The following is a 26,387-nucleotide window of genomic DNA, read 5'->3' on the forward strand; positions in this document are numbered from 1 at the left end:
TTTTTTTATTTCTTTTACTTATTATAATTAATTCTGTAATATCCAAAGTATAAAATAAATAAATAATGATATAATAAATCAATATTATTTGTTTACGATTTTATTTTTGCAATTTTTCCTTTTAGGAAAATTTAAATAACATTACATGAAATAGCACTAGCTTTAAAATTATTTTAATTAAATTTATTTTAATGTATTGTGGAAATTTTAGTTTTATTAAATTTATAATTAATATTTTTCCATTTCCTATATTTTTCTGTTTAGTGTAATTATTTATATAATCGTTTCTAAGTAGTAATTATTTATAAATAAAAAAATGACTTATCTAGTAACAAAAATTTTATTTTTTTTTAATAATTGTTATGTAATATTTACGTAATTAAAGAATAATATAATTTAATTATATTTATACTTACCTTTTTATTTTAATTTCATTTAAATGTTTGCGGAGACTGACAATAAAACACGTAGAAATTTTTGAATATGTTTTACTCATTCACATTGACTCTAAGGACAATTTTAAGTACTAAAGCTTTGTATATAATACAGTATATTAAAATATTGCAAATACCCGTCGGACAGACGCAAAATGAAATAATAAATAATTAATATTAAAATTTTTTCACGAATATATTACAACTTTTACAAGACACACTAGGTTATTATTTACACTATGTACAAAAAACATTAACAACTTTACAAATAATATATGTACGAATTTTCTATGGCGGAAATATTTTACAACAAAAAAAAATCGCACTAAGCATTTGTACAAAAAATGAGATTCTAAATTGACTACTTTAATCAAACTCGAACTTGTATTTGAATCAAAACGTGAGTGAAAATGGCGCTTTTGACGAAGTTGGTCACAGCCTTGTACTGAAACTCGAGAAAAATAGTCAAAACACAATTATCCTACATTTATCACCTTCTTTCTTATCGTTCCAAATTCAAAATTTAAAACATTCTGAATGTTTGTGTGACTGTTCGAACCGCGGAAACGAAAGACGACGTAACCTATTTCTCCTGCGTTATCACCAAATTCTTCGGACAATCGTCCTCGCTGATCATCGGCTTCTTCTTCAGCATGCCCAGGTCCTGCACGTTCTCGAGAAAGCTCTTGTGCGCGGTCAACAGTTTCGCACTTTCCACGTCCTTCTTCAGCTCCTCCATGTCGCGCTTCAACTTTGCCCTGCGGTTCTGGAACCACGTTATCACCTGTGCATTCGTCAGTCCGAGGCTGGACGCGATCTCGTCCCTGTCGGCGGGGCTCAGGTACTTTTGGTACAGGAACCGTTTCTCCAGCTCGAAGATTTGGTGATTGGTGAAGGCCGTTCGCGATTTTCGCTTCTTCTTCGGCTGCTGGCGCGAGTTGAACAGGTTCAAGGGGTTCTGGCCATCTGGAAAAAATATTTCTTGTTATAAAGTGTTTCGTTTTAAGTTAATTTGGAGGGGTTATTTTATATTAATAGGAGTGTTTCTGTCGGAAAGTTCAGGAAAAGAGTTCATAGAAGCTTGTAGATTAAATTAATGTTATACTTCTTGTGGCTGTATGAAATATCTTGATATTTTTAATAGTTAGTGTGATGATGATGATGAAAATTTTGCATGACCAGGTTGTTGTTAACCCTTTCAACGCTCAGGAAGGGCTTCTATTAGTGTGTACGTTTGGTTTTGTGTTGCGCTAAACGGATTTGGGTCGAAGCGGTGTCGTGCAAAAGAGAAGTGGTGCCGTGTAATAATATTATTAATGATATCGCCAAATCATTGTATTTGGTTGGTCGGGAAAATGTTGAACGGGCGCGTTGCTGCACACTGGCAGGTGTGACTAATTCGTTCGCCTTTGTGGTGGTGCGCCGACACCGGGCCAGTTGCACGATGGTACTCCCATGGTTGTGCTAACGATGGAGAACCAGTTGGACGATTGTATTCTCTCTGTCGGTCTCACCTACAGCGTAGACTCTATAACTTAATGTTTTAAACTGCTAATCTTGTAGTTAATATTGAATTTTTTCGGGATTCCGTAGATGTTTCGATGCCACCAAAGATCTTTCGGCCCATTTCACACCTTTAATTATATAGATGTCCGTCCATTAGTGATATAGATTCACACGCTTCGATCTATTAACAATGCCGGCCATTATGTGTCTAATTTGCACTTTTACAACAATAGAACACCTAGACGACCATTTATCAATTCGGAAATTGTGCTAGAAATTCGTTACAATGGAGACGTCATCCAAGACACATACTAATACAACAGGATGTCTCCGAGTGTAAACGGTTTTGAAGTGCGAAGCGTCGAAACGATGTTATTTTTAACAAGGCATGCCGGCCACGACTTAATATATTAAATCGAACTCAACAGTTGACACGAGTATTTAAAACACCACACGTATCTGCTTCTTGTCGGACACGTTTACGGCAAGGTAACATGACAGGCCATACGGACGTATGGGTACGGTCCGCAAAAAGCGCACCATCAAAAGACGGACCGCGGCACAATTTCAAATATTAAAACCGATAAATCATAACGACCGTGACGGAACGGAAAATAAAAGGCCCCGATTTTATTGCTAATAAAAATTCATAATAACGGGCCGAGCAAATAAATGTCCGGGACATTATCCAGTACATTAGACGGGATTATTTGGCGAATTCCGGACAGGGCCCCCCGATTTTCGGACCATTAATACGTATTAAGTCAACACATTGTCACCCCCACGGGGTTAATAAAACAATCTCGAGCCATAAGTTGCCGGTGATTCCATTCCGAACGATTGTTCCTCCGACATGCATCAACACTCCCGGAGAATCTCGATGGAAAATTATAATTAAAGGCGAGGCGGCGGCGGCTCTTTTGACATCGCAACCTTCTCTTCGATTTTTTTTACGCGCCGTAAATGCTTTTCACCACTTCACCATACATATCCACTCGAAACCGTGCTCAGAAACAATATTTGTGCACTTGTAAATTTCGACTTGGTGCGCAACTTGTCGTCTTCAGTCGTATGGGCTTCGTGGCATGCAACAGTTGTTGCATTGTTAATTTAGTTTTATAGACGCGCATAATACACAATAATACGACATTCTTCGCGTTTAAAAAGATTTTTACACACTTTACTGTGATATGTTGCCGACGAGTTCTTTTCATCGATTTGAATTACCATTATTATTCTTCATTCCTCCATTATAACTGTCGGAAGAAACCGCTAAGCGTATTACCGAACAAATTTCGTCTCGAAAAATGTAATAATTATATGGAATCGGAAAAAATTAAAACCGATCCACCCCTTTGAAGGTTGCCAAGCCCATTTCTCGGGGCAGGTGTAAAATTTGTCAATTATTCCGACACTCGAAACCATCAAAACTGCACCTCTCTATAATTTTTTTGTCCTGTGATTACCACCCCGGCTGTGTAGGGGCGACCTTTCACCAAAACAACGGAACATTAAAGGGTTGATGGGGTATCATTTGTAAAAACCATCGGATAAATTAAATTAAACTACATTCGGGGGTCTATTATAATCTCATTTTGTTCCACGCTTTACCTAAAACATATATAATTTAGAAAATAACCTCCAGAGTTAAAGTGTTTTTACTGGAGGTATAATTAAATTCAATTTGGATACGTTCGGACATCTGTTCGTAAATCATTAAAAATAAATCAGGAACTATTCAATTCTTCTGCATTTGAATATTCAGTCCGAGCACATAGGTGAGTAACAGTTAAGTTTATTAAATTTTCCTTAAACCGTAATCATTCCCACCAAATCAGGTTTACAATTTACATTTCGCTATAAACTCGGCACTGTAAAAACACACAATGTATCATAAAATTGCGGTTGCCTCACTAAAACTTTATCCAAACAAAGGCACAGTTGAAAGCGTGAAAGCATGAAAAAGCTGTTAATTACGGCCAACAAGAAATTGTTTTGCATTCAAGACACAATTGGATTGTAATCGTTTGAGGAAGTCCGAAAGGCGATTTTTCCCGACAATTAAATTGAATTTTCAGCGGAAAAACGTGAATGCACCGTTCGGCCACGGTGCCGAATGAAAATTTCTTTCGATCTTCCGCAAACAATGTCGTAAACGTCGTCATAATAAAAACAGTTCAAGTGTGAAAGTGGATTTTTGTTGCGGACCAAACAAAATGGACCCGTAACAAAAGAAGGACACTTTGCACGCTGCGTAATCGACGATTCCGATACGTGGCGGAAATTCCGAAAGAGTAATGGACGGATAAACTTCCATGTTTTATGTCGGGGGCTCCTGCAGCTTTTGTCGCACGATGAGAAATGTATCTTCGACCCCATTAATATCGGAGAGAGGAAAAAAAGCGATTACGAAACCACCAACCAACATGTTTTACACCCATAGGGGTGAAGTATCGACTAATGTCATAATTAATAAAGAGCCCACTATAAAAAATGACTTCCTGCAGCACAAAGAACAGTTGCGTTATCAATGACGTTATTTCGGACAGTTCTTGCGGTCGGTTTCTAATTCCATCGCGCTTCCATTTGTACATCAACGCCACGAATTCTCTATTACGGAAACAGTTGTTTTAGAGCCACGCCTTTTAATGAGCACCAGCGTTGGGAACTGAATGCATTTTCCTGTCAACACACATCTCACTTCGGGTAAGCTGTAATTCGAACCTCCGATTTTGAGGATAAACTGTTAAATGACAAGATGACAATGTAACGTAACAGACGACGTCTAGGAAGTGCTTAATTTGCTTAATTACCGAGTGGGACGACCAGATTGTTGGTTTATAATGTGATAATGTGATATTGGCATAGGTGTGATGTTGGCTGTTTTAAGAAACGACACATCCACGGAAGAAGCCTTAGAAGATCCACTACGGCGAAACTGGCTGTTGAATCAATGGAGCAAGTTTGTTAAAAAAAAAGTAAGGAAATTGGTAATTTAAGATTAAAGCAAGGCAAAGGAACATTGTGTATTCAAGACGTAATCGATCGCATTATCCTGATGTTCCGAGTCGAATTGAAATTCAGCGCAAACAGTGCGAAACCCGAAGACGAACAATCCAGATTAGTATTCACGACTTCCATCCCCTCAAAGTTTCATTGCCCAATATAATTAATCTAATCTGTTTTATCTGAAAATGATCTGTTGAAAATAATTACGCCCCCATAAACCAGCAGCGACTTAATGAACATCCCCCGGTCCTCGAGGCCGGTGGAGGGAGGATTCGAGTTAATGTTTCCACTGTACACGGAACAGATTTATGACGTCAGCGGAGAGTTTTCTCGCGCCCGTGCCCCGGCGGAATGCTCATTTTCTCATCAGGAGTAAATCGGCCGGAAAATAGCGCGAGGGCGGGCGCGACCGAATTTATTACGGCACTGTCAACCCCGCAGAGTTATTGTTAGCGTTCGCCCGTATTTTGGTTGGTCGCCGCCGGGTAGAACGTCCCCGAAACGCGGTAATAAAGTTGGAGCTTTTTAAGTGGAAACTCGCCAACCGGATTTTCGAGCACAAAGGTTTACGGTTTTTAATTAAATTTCGATAACTGGGGTGGTCGGAAGTCGGTACGTTGATTGAGTTACGTTTGGTTCACGAGTAGCTCTAACCTATTTGGCATTTTTACATTGAGCAAAGGAGAAATCTTGATATTTTTGTATAAAACCAGGAAGATAAGTGAGGCACACACTGTCTTTTAACTTATAAAAGTTCATTGAGCTTCTTCTGATCCAGGGGTACTATCAAACTTCAAGGCATTTATGTTAAATGAATACTAACTAAATTGTAATAAAAGGAAAAAGAACTCATAACATTTTTCAATAATACAAGAAAGTTAGATGATGTTTACTTTAATCATGGTTTAATACCACGATTACTTTTTAATCTACTCGTCCAAGACCTTTTTTGGTATACACATTTAGAAAGAGTATTTATTACTGAATCATGAAATTTTTAAACAATATAAGAAGTTTAATTCCTTTTAAACAAACCCAGTATTAAATCAGTACCATCCTATCTATAAAGCCAAGAATATTTTTAAGGTGCTTCTGGCCCAAAACCCTTTTTGGTATTCACATTTAGAAAGAGTATTTATTACTCAATCATGAACTTTTTGAACAATATAAGAAGTTTAATACCTTTCAAACAAATTTAGTATTAAAAGATTACCATTTTATCTGTAAAGCCACGAATATTTTTAAGGAATTTCTAGTCTAGATCATTTTTGTTATTCACATTTAGAAAGAGCATTGATTATAGAATCATAAAATGTTTAAACAATATGAGCAGTTTAATTCCTTTAAAACAAATCCAGTATTAAATGAGTACCATCCAATCTATAAAGTCACACATAATTTTAAGGTGTTTCTGGCCCAAAACTCTTTTTTGGTATTCACATTTAGAAATAGTATTTATTACTGAATCATGAAATTTTTGAACAATATAAGAAGTTTAAATCCTTTCAAACAAATCTAGTATTAAATGAGTACCATCATATCTGTAAAGCCACGAATATTTTTAAGGTGTTTCTGGCCTAGATCCTTTTTTGGTACTCACATTTAGAAAGAGTATTTATTACAGAATTATGAAATTTTTAAACAATATAAGCAGTTTAATTTCACATTTAAAAAGAGTATTTATTACAGAATCATGAAATTTTTAAACAATATAAGCAGTTTAATTTCTTTAAAGCAAATCCAGTATTAAATGAGTACCATCCAATCTATAAACCACAAATATTTTTAAGGTGCTTCTGGTCCAAAACCCTTTTTGGTATTCACATTAAAAAGAGTATTTATTACTGAATCATGAAATTTTTAAACAATATAAGAAGTTTAATTCCTTTCAAACAAATCCAGTATTAAATGAGTACCATCGTATCTATAAAGCCACGAATATTTTTAAGGTGCTTCTGTACCAGAACCCTTTTTACTATTTACATTTGAGAAAGCGAATTTATAAGTGAGTCCTGAAATTTTTAAATAATATATGAAGTTTAATTCCTTTTAAACAATTCCCATATTAAATGAAAACCATCGTATTTATAAACCCAAGAATATTTTTAAGGTGCTTCTGGTCCACAACCTTTTTTGGCATTCACATTTGAGAAAGAGAATTTATTACTCATGAAATTATAAAATTTTTAAATAAAATAAAAAGAAGCTTAATTCCTTTCAAACAATTCCAGCATTAAATGAGAATCATCGCATCTATTAAGCCATGAATACTTTTTAAATTATTTTTGATCAGTGTCTTTTTTTAGTATTTACATTTAGAAAAGAGAATTTATAACTGTATATTAGAAGTTTAATTCCTTTCAAACAATTCCAATATTAAATGGGAACCATCGCATGTGACTTGAAGCAAATTCGAGCTGTCCCAACTCCGTTATTTTAGTAGTTATTAGCTTGACACCCGAAATCAATTACGGGGCAATTCGGAAGCGACATGTATTTCAATTTTCGGAATGGATTAAAAGTTTTGCACGAAAATTGAAACGGAGCAAATAAATTAGGTACGAATCGATAACGCCACTTGAGAAATCCGTGCTCCGGGTTTTCGGTGCGAGATGCCCGAGGAAGGAAATTCAACGGTGTGTCACCCGTTTAATCGATAAGGCAAAGGGCACTTGACTTCTTTTATTGCAACGGTTTTATTATTTTCAGGAGTTATAAAATTACCAGGTAGCTCGGTTTTATGGCTTCTTATGGTTGTTTCAGTTTTTATTGCTACCGTCGACCTCTACTTTTCAAACAGTTACAAACAGAGTTAGTTCCATGGCCCATTTAAGGAGTTTTACTGCTAATACAGATAAAAAATCGAGTCCAAATGTGGAGTGGTCTGTTATTATCTTTATTGTACAATTAATAAAACTGAACACCATTTAAAGTGCAAAAACCAGTTCTGAAAAATTAATTAAACCTACAAAACGTCTATGAAATTTATTGTTGCCTAAGTGGACATATTAAATTACCCTTTAAAACCTAATAACACATCAATCAATCAATAGATCACCCGTAACACCTCCATTCAGACCGATTTCTCGAATCCTTTGAATCGGACCGGGTCAATTTCGAGATAAGTGACTGAACAATTGGGGATCACATTAAACAACCGTCCGAGCCGAACAAAGACGTCTGTTTAGACAGGAAATGAGATGTTTTTTCGACGTACCTTTTCATCTCCGGCGAATCCTCCACATCGTCGGCCAAATTGATTCGGAATCATATAGTTTTTTTTTTAACTGCTTTCGGTACGATTGAAAGCTTTGTGTTGGTGGAGAACATGGCGTGGAAATTTCGTATAGTGGGGACTGTTTAGTGTTTCGTGGCTGGATTATCTGGGATCAAATGGTCCCGCCTAAATGCTCCGGGTTCGGTTTCTGTTTTCGCTTAGATTACCGTGTTGATAAAACAAAGCACGCCCCTGATTAAGGGGGACGTTGTTCCGGGGACATCTGCCTTTTCGGCCCCGGCACACTTGAAATTATTGGTTGCGGGCAATTCCGAGACACCCTCGGGTTTAGTCTAATGATACCGTGTGGGTTTGCCGAGATGGAGACGTAATTAAGTGGCGTTTTTTGGCGTCGTTATGGACGATTTTTTTACGGCCCTCATCGGGGACAGAAAACAGATTAAAACCGGTCAACTGCTGGATGATTGTTGTTTTTTTTTTATTATCATTGAGATGATGAGACGTAATTCCGAGGAACTTAAAATTTTAAGAACGTTACATTAAGTGGCAATAAAAAACGGTGGTTGTGTTTTATTAGAGGACGTTTTAAATTTGTCGACTAGATTGTGCGGAGTGTTGTTGTTGTTGGCTGGTGGTAAATTTTAGAACGTAAAAGATTTTAAGCACCTTTTTAAGTTATCGCGCTCGGCAATTTTCATGTACTTAGTTCGAAAATTAATACCTCAGCGGCCGCAAAATGAAATTCCTCGCGCAACAACGGCGAAACGTTAACAAAGAAATCGATACGCGTAACAACGTATAAAGAGTAAAGCGCCACGAAAACGAGTCTTGTTTCAGAATCGACCATCGCCTGAAACTTTTGTTCTTTCACCGCACAAAAGGCCCTCCCCAATTTATCAAGGGGTTATTCCTGAGGTCGCCATTTAATTAACGTAGATAATTAGTGAAATTTGCCTTGTCAGTTCCGAGCGTTTCTTGTCCGCACACAAAAAGTGTTTTTGTAACAAAATTTTCCTTGTTCATTCATTTTGTGCCATCATTAATTTCCATTATAATTAATTGATTACGGGACCAAAAACACAGGTAAAATTTATTAATAGGATTACACACTCCATAACTCCATCGGCGGGATTGTTTACCACAAGAAAACCAGTGCAATGAGTAACAGTTACCAAAAATAAAGGGACACCCCTCAGTTTTACGACACGATTTCGTCATAACTCACCGGTCGCGAAGACAAATGGGTGGACGAGTGGAACCCGACGAAAAACAAGGAATTACTTAATTTCTGGTGGCAATAACTCGCAGCAATCAATTTGTCAACGGGTGCCCCAGAAATAGACTGCGACTAAATACCCCCATGTTAATTCTCGAAATCCGTAACACGTGTTTAGCGCCACACAAAAACCAGAAAAACCCGATGCGGAAGAGATTCATTTTGTTTTGGGTTGCGACTGTCAAGACACCGTTTCTGGGTTCCCCTGGGGACAAGGAGGAATCGCAGCGGGACGTGCCTGCGTTATTTACGGGCGGTCATTTTTCCGTCATCAACGCCAAATGACCCGAACGTTGCGGACCATGTGCATTCTCTAATTTAAACTTGGTATGGACGATAATTAGCGGGGATCATTTCACGGATCTCGCAGGAATTTTAATTGAAAAGGGTTTTTCGGCACGCGATTTTCGGACACTTGACTGCAAAGCATTTTCAACGGTACACAACTGCTCGCGAACTGTACTGTACATGCGAATTGTCATTTGAACCAGCAAATTTTAGGACTCATTAAAGTAGATTGCTTGAATCATTAAGAATTATGTGGAATGTGAAATGGTTAACATATATTGCTAATTGTCTATCCGATTTATTTAGTTTTACGTCCAGGCCACAACAAATGCTATTATTTTCATTAATATCGAGACATTTCAAGACAAACACATTCGCGAACAATCTCACACTTGAATTACGGCCGTGGGTGCCCGTGTTTGCCATATGTGGCCATTTTTGCTGGTCGAAAATGTAATGGTCACGCTTTCGTTTTGGCCCCGCATCAATTATTTTCTGAGTAGGTGTTAATTCACCTCACCATCGATCGTACGCGACTTCGTGAAACAATCGTCCTAATAATTTCCTGTTTTTCGGCCATGCCAACTTGTAATAAAGCTTGTTCGCCTTCGACGGGATTATTTATTGTACGTACGAAAACGAAAATCAGATCTTGGAAATTCTGGTATTTCGACTTAAAATATCATTAGCATAATGTCTAATTAAGGCTTATTTACATGGAAAATAATTACCGACCCCATTCAACAATTCCTTTTACAAAGTTTAACGGACGTTATCGCGGATCTTTGCGTGTTACCTGCAGCATTTCGTGAAATAAATCTATTTTTTATTTTGTGCTTTGTCGCTGCCGCTTTATACCTTATTAGTAAGCGAATTTATGAAAATCATTACGCGACAATTAAAAGTTTGCGGCCGTAAAAACTGGGACGAAGGAAGGATCCTTTTTATTTTAGTGGCTTATATTTCATCCGGTCTGCTATTTATTTTGACAGTTCGAATGTCAAACATGGTGAGAGGTGGATCCACTCGACATTCATTATCATTGACTGTTACAGCTCTTTGTCAATGTGATTTATCTCGAGTGCAACAGATGTCGATCGTGCCAATTAATTATCGTTTTATTGCAAACCTTGATTTATTGTTATTTTTGCCGCAACGGACGATTTAGATTTTCGAACGGATATTTTAAAAAATTGTAATTAAAAACGCATTAGGAAAAAGCTTTGTTGGACTCTGTCAGTTCTGCAACATTAAATGATATTAAGATTGATCACGGCCTAGTAAAAAATTACATTTGTTTTGTTATACCCTTTCCATTTAATTTCGCTAATGTTTTAGGCTCTAGTTTTGTTTTACTTTGTCAATTAATAGCGAAATTAAATGATAGTTTCCTTTTGCCTTGGCACCAAATAAGTTTATTAAGGATTGATTAACTTATTGTTAAATAGGAAAGTACAGTGTTTATAAATCCATTCGGTGTCAATGATAGATAATTATTAATTTGATGAAATCTTTAGATCGTAATTTAAAACTTTGATTGACACCAAATGCGTTTTCCAATAATATTGAAGGCATAAACTCAATGGCAAATTAGGAAATATACATTACTGTAAAATATTCCACTTGAATGTCCCTGGAGGATTTTCGTTTTCTAAACGTGGCCTCTTCTAAACCATCTATTGATTTGAAAGTTAAAGATTTTTCTTTAAATTATCATGAAGCAACTGCTTGATCAGTTTTTAGTTTTTTTTGTGACCAATGGTTAATTAATTATAATAAACCAAAGATCTTTACTAAATATGGTATTTGATATAAATTCATAGAGAGCAATGAAAGACTATAAAGTAGAAAATTTAATTTATGTCTATTGAACAATAAGAGTGGGCAATTTTTTAAAGAATAAAATTAGATTGATTAGTTACATAGTAGACACAACAGAAATAACAATAAACATTAAGGTACTGCCATTGTACCACAGCTTATATTTTTTAATATATTTTAATAAGTGGCTATAATTATGGCCACTACTGCAAATACATCTCATCGCAAGTTAAAACTTTGAATGACACCAAATGCTTCTTCCAAGAATATTAAAAACACAAACTCAATGGCAAATTAGGAAGTATAGAATTCTGTAAAACATCCCACCCGACTTGTCCCTGGAGGGATTTTAATTTTTCAGATGTGGCAAAAGACTTCTAGTAAATAATTGATTTAAGTTCACAGAGAGCAGTGAAGCACCTTAAAATAGAAAGTTGCTATAATTGTGACCATTGAAAAATAAAAGAGTAGGTAATAATTTTACGTAATAGACAAAACAGAAATAACAATAAACATTAAGGTACTAGCATTCAATTCAATTGGTACAGCTAATATTTTTTAATATATTGTAATAAATGGCTATAATTATGGCCACTACTGTAAATAAATCTCATCGTAATTTAAAACTTTGAATGACACCAAATGCATTTTCCAAGAATATTAAAGACACAAACTCAATGGCAAATTAGGAAGTATACATTTCTGTAAAAGATCCCACTCGACTTGTCCCTGGAGAGATTTTCGTTTTCCAGATGTGGCCTTCAAATCAGCGATCGATTTGAAAGTTGAATATTTAATATTCAAATTAATTAATGATGAATTAAATTGGAGATGTAAAACGATATTTCTCGAAATTTCTTGGGAAACGAACACACGATATAGAGTTTCCAATTTGTACTAATACATAATCTTGAAAACAAACAACTTGGGGTAAATAGAAGGCGTACGGCAAAGTAACTATATTACAATTAGTAAGCGATCCTAACTAGTGGTTAACTACAACTCCGGCCGAGTATCGGGTTACAATTAGAAAATAGTAGGCAGTCGTTTGTGTGAGCGGCGGTGCCTTTTAATCCCGCCGCATGAATTAAGACCATCATCGTTTTTACTAATAATAGACACAAAAACGCTAATGTACTTATAAACTACTTAAAAACGGGCCTTTCGGTGCTGCGGTACTGTGGTACTGCAGTTCAATGGCTCGAACTATCGGTTTTGATTAACTCTAAATTTAGTCCATATCGATCGACCTTACCGTTGATCTAATTGTGAAAAGTAACGTTGCGGAGCGTTAAATTAATACGGTTATTAAAAGGCGATTGAACATATGTACGCGGACCCCAAACACACACCCCTTTTAAGCCGATGTAAAAAATGGGACCCTACAAACATCCTCTTATGCAGATCGCATGCAAATCAAATGCAAATCGTGACATTTCGCTTGGCATTTAATATACGAAACAAAACGCATACCTACATGTTGTTGGGAATTAACTTAGCAGCCGTCAATAAATCATACGTTAATGTATCAGTCAATTAAACGAGTGATAAATCCGAAGTTGTTTTAATTGAATATTTTGCAATTCCGTAATGGAATACATCAACGTCTAGCTCACAATAATTAAAATATCAATAGTTTTTAAAATGGAAATTTACGGTTCCATTCGGGAAAAAGTTGCGACAAAAACGTTGCGACACAGTTGTCAAAGCAGAGCTAATGGACTGAGTACCACGCGCCTTCACGTGATCCAATTTCAATAGTACCTGATCAATAGACCCGTGCAACGTTAAAATCGGAAGACGCGGTACATTTCGTGTTGCAAATCTAAATTTAGTTTGTTTGGGATTCCAGCCCGAGTCGTAACTCATCCTCCTAGACTAAGCGATTATTAATAAGATGTATCTTCTTAGCGTCTCAACAAATCATTCGACGCTTTAATTTTAAAATCAAACGAAAACATCGCCGTTTAAATCGAATTCATTTTAATTCAAACACATCGCTATTTAATAACGTGACAAAAACCGAGATGACACCAGAACATCTGTCTGGAGCCGGCGTTAAGAGAATTATCGACGCTTTAAAGACCACGAACGTTTATGAGGTTAAATTTAAATTGTGAATGCACATCTCCTTTTTTATTTTCGGACGGGGAAAATAACCTTTAGAATTCGTCGAGTTCCATCTAATGGATAATAAATGACGTTTGCCCAATGCGAAATTGCACCAGGAAGCAATAGAAAATTGCTTTGGGAACCGATTGGGAATTAGCAATTGGGTTAATTCAGATGAACAGCGGCGATCAGTAAGGCAATAAAATGTGTCTGGCAACAATCAAATAACGCGTAATCCAGATTAAAGCGACTTGTCGACGTAATAGTGACATATTGGACAAGGGGCACCGCAATCGTATAAATCACCGACCGAAAATCTTATCCCCCATGAAACGTTTAAGCGCAGATCTCATTTGCCACTGCTTTACGTCCGACCTCCGATAATAAATTACACGGCCATTGAAAAACACGTACGAAATTTTTATTAATTTACCGCTAATGAATTTCGTATTTAGCCGGTAATAATTCAACCGAGGCTCGGGCACGATAAATAATAATAGTAATATCAGAAAAAGGTTTTTATTGTTTTCCGAGCAAGGGAAACGGTACATCACTAATAAAATTTACATGACAACCTCGGTATAATTTAGTGGCCGCCATCTACGTTGGTGGCAATAATAAATACGAATGCTACACTTATCCTAGTTGCGCTGACTCGCAGGAATGATGGGTATATTAATTAGCTGCCTCGGCTTTATGGGCATTACGTTTAACACGACTCGTCGTTCCGCGATCGGTACTTTATTCGAAACGTCTACATCCAAAATTTATCAGAGGCAAGGCTAAGAAAGGTGGAGGTATTGGTGCTTCAAAAACAGGTTGTTAATGCACCAATTAGATAACTAACATTCACTTCATCACTGTTGGAAATCAGTTGGATGGAACGGAGTGTGATCAAAAATGTACCACAGATGTAGAAATAAAAAATGTTGGAAAACAATAAGATATTGTAATGTCATGTTTAAAGAGCATGGAACAAACAATTGGACAATTTGGATTAGTTAAATTGTGTCTCTTCGGTCCACGACCTGTACATTATTTGAAACATCTACATACAAAATGTATCATGGGTAAAACTAAGAAAGATGAAGGTGTTGGTGTTTCATAAATAGGTTTGTAATACCATAATTAGCTAACCAACCATTTATCACTGTAAGAAATGATTTGAAAGTAATGGCGTGTGATTAAAAATGTATTAATATGAATATGAAGGTTTGGTACTTTATTGGAATGGTCTACATCCAAAATCTATCAAAGACAAAACTATGAAAGATGAAGGTATTGGTGTTTTATAAACAGGTTCATAGGACTATAATTAGATTAGCCAACATTCAATTTACCGCTGTAGGAAACGGTTTGAAAGTAATGGAGTGTGGTCAAAAATGTATTAAAGATGTAGATATCAAAAATGTGGGAAAACAAAAGAATATTATAATTTTATGTTTAAAGAGAAGGAAACAAACGATTGACCAATTTAGTTAATCGTGTGACACTCTTCGTTCCATGATCAATACTTTATTGGGATCATCTACATCCAAAATCTATCAAAGGCAAAACTATGAATACAATAAACAGATAGCCAACATTCAATTGCCAACAATCGTGTGATAAACTTCATTCCATGATCCATACTTTATTGGAATCGTCTTTATCCAAAATTTATCAAAGGCAAAACTGAGAAAGATGAAGGTGTTGCTGTTTCAACATCAGGTTGTCAATATAATAATTAGATAGCCAACATTCTCTTTATTACTGTAAGAAACGATTTGGGTGTAATAAAGTGTGATCAAAAATGTGCCAGATATGTAGAAATCAAAAATTAGGGAAAATAATAGAATATTGTTATTTTATGTTTAAAGAGCATGGAACAAACTATTATTCAATTTGGAATAGTTAAATCGTGTGATACTCTTCATTCCACGATCTGTACTTTATTCGAAAGGCCTACATCCAAAATTTATCAAAGCCAAAACTGAGAGAGATGAAGGTGTTGCTGAGATAACCAACATTCTCTTTATTTCTGTCCGAAACGATTTGGGCGTAATGGAGTGTGGTCAAAAATGTGCCAGAGATGTAGAAATCAAAAATGTGGGAAAACAATGGAATATTGTAATTTCGTGTTTAAAGAGCATGGAACGGACAATTGACCAATTTGGGATTAGTTAAATCGTGTGATACAATATTTTTTTTTTTTTCGAATTCGGAAAGGCAGCGGAGTTGCATAATGCGACCGCACATAGACCGCACTTGGTCTATTTACGATCCGGCCGGTTTTTTTGCTTTTATTAATCCGAAAATTATGAGAAACAAGACCCGAGAAACGTTACATAACTTGACCAGATCGGGACTCGTACTTATCGACGGTGGAAACCGTGATCGAATCATGCCCGTTCTCACAATTTAAAAATAATTGTGGTCATGGACCGAGGTGTACGTGTTGGCTACCGCCTTGCCAACCGAACGCTAAAATCATACGCCGACAAAAAATTATTATACCCTACGTGATTGTCGGCGAGCCTTTCTGATCGACCCGACTACTGGGTTTTACGACACCCAACTAGACCATTCCATGAATAATCATCGTGGGGTCGTTCAGAAACTGCGTCTAACACAAATTGCTTATGGTAACAATCCGAAGGCATTTACTTACACATTCCTTCGCCATCATTTCGTTTCTAATCTCTATTAAGGCTTCATAGCAGTTTTCTCCAGTTTAAACCAATTGTTGGTTAGTTTATATTGAAAGAACCGGGAGGAAGGAACAATCATGAAAAGTGTGGAGTTTATTTTGAAAGACACACAATGGCGTTGATCGATGAAAGTGATAATTAAAATTCGTCAATGTCGCTCTGTTTTATCGCTCCGCTAGACTAGAAAATAAATCCTAACTAGGAATCGTGGTTGCGGCGTTGGCTGTCAGGATGTAGGCCATGTTTTGATACCATTAAGTGCATTCCCACAAGCTTTGAATCGATACAATTCCCCTTCACAAGTCCAAGGAACAAACGGTTTATTCTCGGTCAGCCAACCAAAAATTAAATAATGGGGGAAAAAGAACTTTTTCACATCAGTGATATAATCTTATGTAATAACCAATAATCACATTCGACGTTCATGAAGACGAATGCGTCTCGAACATGAATAATCCTCTTCCATCAATGGGCACAAATCTGAGAATCCATTAAACTCAGTTCATTAATATATTACACGAAGGTGTCAATTTGAAGCATTCCTCGAAGTTTCATAACAAGACTTTAATAACAGGAAGATGACTTTTAACAAGACATTAGACGTTGCGTGCCGTGGATGCACTGAAAGGCCCGAAGCGACAAATTAATCTAGCCGATTCTTAGTTATGTCCCCGTTACACCAACAAGAAACGTCCATAAACCAAGATCGACAACTTGGAACGTTTCCAATGTTTATTGGCCTGTTGCGACTTTGGAAAAAACCCTCGCTTAATTCCCGGTAAGCTTCGCCGCTCGAAGAAGAAGAAAAAATGAACGAACGCTATGACCAATCACATAAAAATTCATGCAAAACAGTCGGCGTCCCTTTTTCGGGGCCCCGGCTACCGTGTTTGATGACAATTCGATATCTAAGAAGCCGTGGCCAATCGTACGACAATGCGGCCGCGTCTCGTAAACATTCGGATCGGTGCAGCCACCGAAAGGGGCACAGCTGTTCCCTCGTATATTTCGGATTAAAGGCACTGGATGCGTTAAGTTTTTTCTTCGTTGTAATTTTACATGTATTCATCAAATTAATTGGATAGGCGATAACAATTTATAAATGTTCACCCTAATTTTTACACGTCCGTGGAACTTCATGTAGCACCAACAAGTGAATCAGAGAAGTTACCAGGGATGAAGCCGGGGGACTACGTTGTCCTTAGAACAATTAACAATCTTCTGTGCAAAAAGTGTGGAAAAAGAGTCGAATTGATTGTGGGTATCAAAAAGGAAGGAACGGGTGGTAAAAAGCGAGGAAGAAAGACATAGGAGGTCCACGGGGAGAACGAGTAATAATTCATCTTTGACGGTGCATTATTGTTAATTAAATTAAAGAAGTAAAACAGTATAGCCCGGAGGACGGCATGAATATTATTAGCTCCTCGCAGCACGCCGCCGATTCGACGTTACTTTATTAGAGGAAACAGTGTTGGCCGTGAAAATGAATTTAAACGATAGAACGCACAAAAGTGCACAACAAAACCCGGACGATAAAATAGATTGAAAAGTGGTGTGTGATACCGCATTTATATAAAATAAGTTGTTGGCCACTCAATTAGCCACATACCGCTCGATACTTTATTCCACACCGGCTTCCTTTGACCATCTAGCCTCTCCAATTAGTGTGAACCGTCGCCTCGAGGCTCGGCGGCCCCTTTGATCTCTCAAAATTACCTGTTACCACTTAGACTGTGTTTAAACCTGTTGGTCGCGGACCGTACGCGGTCACAGTCACAACGACGCGCCAATTAGAATGTGATTAAAATTTTTAAAGAGTGTTGCTCATTAATAACCTTTTCGGCATCGCGTTCACAGTCTAAGTGTGTTTTGGTTCGGGGCCCTTTTTTTTTTTGAGCCGAATGCCCGAGCCGTGTTTATTAGCCGGGCCCGGAGTTAATCGCATTTTCGGTGTCAATGATACATGTTGTTGAATTGGGAAACCTTGTAAAACACTGACGATTTGTTCGGAATTCTCATTGGCTTCTTTTATTTCTTTTCGATAAACCGCACAGCGGCAGAAGTGTCGGAAATCAATACGGAGAGGAGATTTTTGCATTCTTATCTATTGTTACTGTTTTATTCTCTGTAAACCACATAAATATTGTTGGTTACAGTTATTGTATATACTTAAAATAATATTAAACTTTGTTAGTAACGGGTTAAGTACGATTTAAATAAATCCTGTCGACTGCGCCAATTAATAATGAATGTCGTGTAAATAATAGAAAAGCAAGCAGAAGTATTTATAAATAATCAATACGACTTCGTCAGTTTTGATTAAACTAGTGAACATTAATCTCGAAATAATTTGCCTCACACACAGAGCACTTGGAAACAAGAAAAGAGACAATGTAAGAGATAAAAACAAATAATTAAATATTATAATGAGTAACTGTAATAGGATTAGTGGAAGCTTGTAATTACGCCAGTAATTACAGAGTTATATTAATAAGTATATTATTAATAAATAAGCGAATGAAATCATCTCATTACCGTAGTGACATTTAACGCAGATAAATGATCTACGATCCTTGATCTATGGCCGGTAATTAGTGGCGGTCTTTAACAATTTTTCAAAATTCGCCATTAAGAGGGTGAGTCCGGTTGTCTGTTTTGATTGCGGGTGGTTTTTTTTTACGATACAGAAGTCGAATGCGTGGGAACGTTTTCACAGGTAGTAAATCTAATGGGGCGTTTAAAGGTCGACCACACGGATTTCGATTTTCCTCGATATTTCCGAACGGTTTTTCCATCACGCAGGGTGATTAACACATCGGAATCTATGGTATAGAGTGCACTGGCCGCGGGTGCACGATATGTTTGGTTTGGCGAAGGAAAAATGCAAAACGAGACACACGTCAATGTGTCAGGAAAACTTATAAGTACTTTGTAATTATTGACTTCGATTTGTTTGTGTGTGTGTGTAACGTTGTAACGAGTGCGGGGGGGAAAAAAACTTGTTTAAATCGAAACTTATTCATACATTGTTGTAACCTTGGCGGTCAGTTGTAACAGATGAGGAGCGGGCTGCTGCGCGGGTTCCTGCGTTTTATTAAATCGACGTTTAATGAACGTTTTATAATTCGACCGACACCGTTTTAATTAGGTAATTAAGTGAAATTAACAGGGCTTCGGGGTATATCATTCATCGATCAATTAACTTATTTATCTAACGTTTTAACGATCATTTTTTGTCTACGTTGTAACGGACTGGTAAACTGTAGTAAGAGTGTGAGAAATCAACAAGATATAAAGTGGATAATTAAAGGGATTTAACAAAAAAATATATAAGTAAGGCAGTTATGGTAAAACAAGGTTTAAGTAGTAATCATAACGACTGCGCCAATTATTATTAATCTAATAAGTTTTAGTATCTTATTAACTTTCAATTTTTAAAAAGTTAAATGTATTTAAAATGTGTATTAAATAAGTGTTGACACCTCCAATTTTATAACCAGTTTAATGAAGTTGTTAATATAACAACGTTAAATTAAATTGGTTAGTTCAAATTATGTTTTCAGATAGTGAAATTATTGTAAAATATATATTTATTTAAAAATAACATAATTATGTTTTGAATTAAAAAATCTTTCCATGCCAATTTTATAATTAGTATTTCCACTGCAATTGACACAATTAATTTTAATTGTTTAAGTCAAGGAATTTAAAAGATCAATAAGTGACTGCGCCAATTATTAAAATTTTAGTAAATTATAATTTTGCTGTTAATTTTGTAACTTTTAAATAGTGAAACAATTGTAAAATTCATATTTAAATAAATGAAATATGAACTAATTAGGTTTTGCATAAAAAAAATTTTTTTGATCATGTTAATTTTGTAATTAGTATCTTAATTGTAATTGATTCAATCAATATTATTTGTTCACCTTTTAACAAGAAATAAACTGTATAACTCAAAAAATATAACGTATAAATAAATAAGACAGTTATGGTAAAACCAGGTTTAAGTAATAATCACATCGACTGCGCCAATCATAAAAAATATTGCCAATTGTAGTTTGCTGTTAATTTTGTAACTTTTAAATGGTGAAACAATTGTAAAATCCATATTTAAATAAATGAAATAAAAACTAAATTAAGTTTTGAATAAAAAAATCTTTCTGACTATGTTAATTTTGTAATTAGAATCCCAATTTCAATTGATATAATCAATTTTATTTGTTTACCTGTTAACAAGGAATAAACTGCATAACTCAAGGAATTTGACAGATATGTAAATAAAACAGTTATGGGAAAACCAGGTTTGAGTAATAATCACATCGACTGCGCCAATCATTAAAATTCTAGTAAATTATAATTTGTTGCTAATTTTGTAACTTTTAAATGGTGAAACATTTGTAAAATCTACATTTAAATAAATGACTAAATTAAGTTTTGAATAAAAAAATCTTTCTGATTATGCCAATTTTATAATTAGTATCTTAATTGTATTTGATTTAATCAATTTTATTTATTCACTTTTTAACAAGGAATAAACTGTATAACTTAAGAAATTTAGCAGATAAATAAATAAAACAGTTATGGAAAAACCAGGTTTAAGTAATAACCACATCGACTGCGCCAATTATTAAAATTCTAGTAAATTATAATTTTGCTGATAATTTTGTAATTTTTAAATAGAGAAACAATTGTAAACTGCATATTTAAATAAATGAAATATAAACTAAATTAAGTTTTGGTTATGACAATTTTATAAATAGTATCTTAATTTTAATAGATATAATCAATTTTATTTGTTCACCTTTTAACAAGGAATAATCTGTATAATTTAAGGAATATAACAGATAAATAAATAAGACAGTTTTAGGAACTATGTGACAATCACATCGACAGCGCCAATAATTAAAATTCTAATAAAAATTAAATTATTGTTTATTTTTTAATTTTTAGTAATGAAATAATCATGAATTGTATATTTAAACAAATGTAATATGAATAAGTTTTTAGTTTTGAATAAGACAAAGTATTTCTTACTCCGTCAATTTTGAAATCAACATCTTAATTGAAGTTGTTAACATCTGTTAATTTAACTGACTGTGTAGTTTCCTTTTTCAGCATATTTGTAGATGCTAACAACTGCTAATTTAATTTAATAAATTAAATACTGGTTATTTGAAATTTAGTCGGTTCAACATGTAACATTAACAGAGAAGGTCAAAAAATATTTTTTTAAATTTATTACTTTATTTTCTGGATAGGCATGTTCGAAAGCATTTCGGCCGAATTTCCGTGGACGCGCCGAATCGAAGAAAGTCGTTGGACAGTCGTTTTCCCGATTGATTCATTTCGGATTTCGGTGTCGTGATCGAGACCGCCTCCTTAAAACAACGATTTCGGAATGATAGATTATATAGATTATTAACCTGAGCCGAGGCGAAACTGGCCCCGCGGCGGCCCGAAGTGAGACCTCACACGGTGTAATTTTTTAATTCGGCACTCGACTTACATATTATTTATTAATACGTTAACGTGATCGGCGTTTCTCCGGCTTAATAAACCCGCTTTTCCCCCGATGGGATTTTCGCAACGCGGCACTTAGACGCGGAATTTATGCGTTATTTATGCCCGATTGTCGTTTATCATATTATTTATATTGCTGGAATTTGCATTTTGTATATTTCAAGTCTCATTAGCGGTACTTTATAGTAATTAGTAGTCGGGTTAATTATGATATGTTTCCGACGACGATTGGGAACGTGATCTCGATTCCTTCTGCGGCGTTTGCCGTGTTTATTCGTTTATTTATTTACAAGGTTCTTTAAGCATTGCACTCATCAATTATCGCGGGTCGTGGAATTGAGTTATTAGTTGTAACAAAAGATTTAAGTGTTGCGTTATCCTTCGAAAATCGCCTCAAACTTAATTGATTTGCTGTAACAAATTTATTACAAGTGTATAATTAATATTTAAACTGTCATTAATTTTTCAACTTATCGATTATTACAATTGAGTTACATTAAAATTTAATAATACCTTTGATGTGTACTTTTAAGCGACATAATTACCATAATTTGTTCCCGTATTATTTAAATATCGTTTTAATTTATTAAGTTAATGTTGAGAATTGTTTTGTGGTAAAAACAAACGTAATTAACTGATTTAACTAATTATATATATTGTTTGTAATTTAGAAGCAATTAAGTTTTTAATAGTAAGATTATTTAAACAGAACTGTTTAATGACCATCAAAAATCAGTATGAATCACAGATTTGCATCGTTATCTAGTGTTTATATTTATTTACATAAACCACAGTAATATTACAACTTACTGTGTTGTTGTTCTTTTTTGTGTTCTCACATTTATATTAATCTCAGAAGGTTAAACAAGGTTTAAATCAATGTTCTATTGACTGCGCCAATCATAACTGTTTTATATTCATTAATAAAAACTAAAATTAATTTAAATGTTAATATATCATTTTAGTTTCTAGGATTGTGTTTGTGACAAAAAAAAAACAGATTATAATAAATTATTTAAACCAGAGTATTTATAAAATGGTTCATAAACAATATTAAAAAAATATAAAGGTTATAACTTCATATCTCTTTGACGTATAATTGGAAGCTGAAAAACAACTGATGTTGGAGAAATTTCGTTTTGTTGGTTGGCTGTTCTTATTTGCTTAGTGATTTAGGTGTTTTTGAGCACTGTTGTCCATATTTTTCAATGCTTCTTCTTTTCTGTTGAAGTTGTTTCTGTGTTTATTGATTTCAATTGGTTCACTAATCATTCTGTTGTGATATCCATTTGTGTATCTTAGAATTTTATCATATGATTTCCATCTAACTGTGCATGTTCAGCTACAGCAAATATGTCTGATTGCCCTAGTTTGCTTTTTCGTTTGTGATTCTTAATACAAGTTCCTATTGAACGTTTTGTAGTACCGACATGTACTTTCCCGCAAGAGTATGGTATGTGGTATATCCCAGAAGCTGTTTGAGGGTCCCCCCTATCTTTTGCAGGTTGGAGACTTCGTTGAATCTTCCTTGTTGGTATAAAAATAGTATGGATGTTATGTTTTAATAAGATTTTTTCCAATTATAACGGTAAAAATCTTATCAAAACATAACATCCATACTGTTTTTACACCAACAAGAAGATTCAACAGAGACTCAAATCTGCAAAAGATAGGAGAGGTCCTTCTGGCATATACCTCATACCATGCTCTTGAGGGAAAGTATATATCGGTACTACAAAACCTTCAATGGGGAATAGAATTAAGGAACACAAACCAAACTGCATCTTAGAACAATCAGCTCTAGCTGAACATGTATTGTTATGATGGATATCATAAGATAAAATTCCAAGATACAAAATTGCTTGCCTCGATAACTGGATATCACAACAGAATCATTAAGGAAGCAATTGAAATCCATAAACACAGAAACAACTTCAACAGAAAAGGAGAACCATTGAAACTTGATAAAATATAGACACCAGTGCGCAAAACACCAAAATCACTAAGCAAATAAGAATGGGCAATGAACAGAACGAAATTTCTCGACCATCAGTTGTCTAAGTTGTCATTTAGGTGTCTCAATCAGTTGTCAAAGGCACACGAACCAAATCAGACCTGTGAAGATGCTATCCACTCGGGCTAGCGAAACGTCAGGAAATAATTCCAACAAACGTATTAAAAAAAATGTTTGTTTAAAGTAGTTTTACAAGGTTGTTTGCTATTTATTTATTAACACAATACAATAAGCTTTTATGTATTAGTGACTTGCATTTTTGAATACATTTTAAACAGTTGTTTATAATTATTAGTAATTTAAAAATGTATCAGTAATATAAAAAATATAATTATATTTGTGAGATAAAATTCAAATTTAATACAAATTATAAAGAAATGGCGTAACCAATTTAAAATGATTGAGATATGAGAAAATTGTCTCTTTTTTAAGTTATTTGAGGATTTTAATAGAATACTTCTTAAAGAGGTTATTGGGACTGCAAAAAATTAATTTGTTATGAGAAACTTCTTAAACAAAAATAAATATCAACTGTATAAAAAAATTATAATAAAAATAATCCGAAATATTTAAAAGACATTATTTAGTCCATTTCCAATATATTTTTTACATAAATATTATATATATTTTATTTATTTCATGAACTACTTATTATAAAAATTGGCAGGATCAGAATACAATTTTTTTATTATTTTCATATTTTTCTCTATATAAACATTAAAAATTAAACAAAAAGGATGTTGAGTGGTTAACATAGTTATATTAATTTAATTATTTTGAATATATGCTTTTTTATTATTTAGGAAACAAATTATGTTTATAATTATTTATTAAATTTATTTGTAGGCCCATTTATTATATTTTTTAAGAATTTAAAAAATAATTAGGCCAGTTTGTAGAAAAATTGTTTATAATAAAATTTTCTTACTCAGATACAGTAAGTATGTTAAGTAGGAAAATTACGTTGGAAGATCATTTTTGATATTCATATAATACTTTTAAAGATTTTTACATTTTTTATTGCCTATTGACAAAGAAACATACTTTCTTGTTTTTAATTGTCACTTAACCTTAAAAAATAGACTTTCTTTTCATTCCACTATGTATATTCTACAAAATACTTTGATCCTTGGAAGTTTCAACAATTATTATTTGGTAAATTTTGACCAGGTAATTGGGGATTCAATTTTAAAATCTTATTATTGTAAATAATCTCGTTTGTCTACATCTAAACAAACTAACCATCTTACGTTTTTTGGAGGTCTATAATACGATGGATTTCTATTTTTGACTCTTTTCCAAATAGCATTCAATTTTAGTTAAGGAAAATCGGCAAAAGAAGGAAGGGAATGTCTTTTCCGGTTAGTAATAAGTATGTATCAAAACTAACCCTCACCTGCACTGGACTCGCCGGCGGATGAATCGAACGTCTTGGAGGTCATCTGGAAGAGGGCATCTAGAGGTGTGGCGCCGGGCTGTTTGCCCTGCTGCCTCTGTCTCTGGGCCGTCGGCACGATGTCCGGACTGCAACAGTCGCTGGCCACACTAGACGACCGGTCACTTCCCGTTTCCGACGTGTAGCTGGCATTGAACGCGGCGAATTCGGGCCTAAGCAACGCGAGCTGCTGCACCTTCAGGTGTCTTTGGAAGTTCTCCAGCCGTTGCTGGTGCGCCTCCATCTCCGGATCAATGTCCCACGGGCGCACTATCCTACTGCACTGGCTTTTCGCCGGTTTGTGGTTCAATATGTCCATGATGGAGAAACTCTTGACGCCGTCCGACCGTTCCTCGACCACCTCGACGGTGGGTGATATTCTCCTGTCGGTTTCGACCATCTTGAGCTTCTTCAGCGGCTTGAAGTACTCGTCCGCCTCCGGCTCGGGACACCGGCACTTGTTGTATGCGGGACTGGGCTCGCGGGACCGCACCGCCGGACTGGGACACCCGACACTGATCTCGTCCTCCGACATGTACTTGTCCTGTCCCGTTTCGAGAGCGGGACTCGGCGACCGCGACGACATCGGACTGTCGTACTTCGTGTACGGCGACATCTCGTTGTTCACACTCTTGGGCGATGACTCGATATCTTGCATCTTCCAACACAATACGGGCCAATACATCAATAGTCCCGGTAACGCATCACAAATCACAACATTAGACAACAGCAACGGCAACGTGAATGAATGTCAAAAAAAAGTTGGGAACTGAACTGGGAACGCACCGAAAGTCGTCGAGGAGGATCGCAACAACACGTGCGTACTGCCTTATTCCTATCTTAAACAGATCTGGTAACAAGTGAAGGTTCTACATGCCAATCTAGTCGAGCGCGGGCCTCTTTAGCAGGCCGCGCCCCGCCGTTTAGCGCGCCGTCCAATCGTAGGGCGGCAGGAAATTCGCCGTCCTTTATAAAAATGCCGCTCCCCGTTCCGATTGGACGGGGGCGGTGCGGCCGGCCGTTCGCTCACTCCGCTCGCCC

General features: G+C 35.5%; 1 protein-coding gene across 2 annotated transcripts; it reads right to left on the reverse strand.

The window, feature by feature from the left end:
* Positions 1-472: 472 nt before the first annotated feature.
* LOC109603891 (homeobox protein Nkx-2.5-like) lies at positions 473-26,151 on the reverse strand. 2 transcript variants are annotated; one of them, XM_020020388.2, is made up of 2 exons: positions 25,308-26,151; positions 473-1,400 (listed from the first exon to the last, which is right to left on the reverse strand). In XM_020020388.2, exons 1-2 carry the CDS (start codon positions 26,029-26,031, stop codon positions 1,018-1,020), a joined length of 1,107 nt encoding a protein of 368 aa, XP_019875947.2. In that variant the 5' UTR covers positions 26,032-26,151; the 3' UTR covers positions 473-1,017. The 2 variants fall into 2 exon arrangements, with proteins under 2 accessions (XP_019875947.2, XP_049823470.1); XM_049967513.1 differs by having other exon boundaries at positions 25,302-26,151.
* Between the last annotated feature and the right edge of the window lie 236 nt (positions 26,152-26,387).

Source organism: Aethina tumida, chromosome 5 (assembly GCF_024364675.1).
Source record: "Aethina tumida isolate Nest 87 chromosome 5, icAetTumi1.1, whole genome shotgun sequence".
Lineage (NCBI taxonomy): Eukaryota > Metazoa > Arthropoda > Insecta > Coleoptera > Nitidulidae > Aethina > Aethina tumida.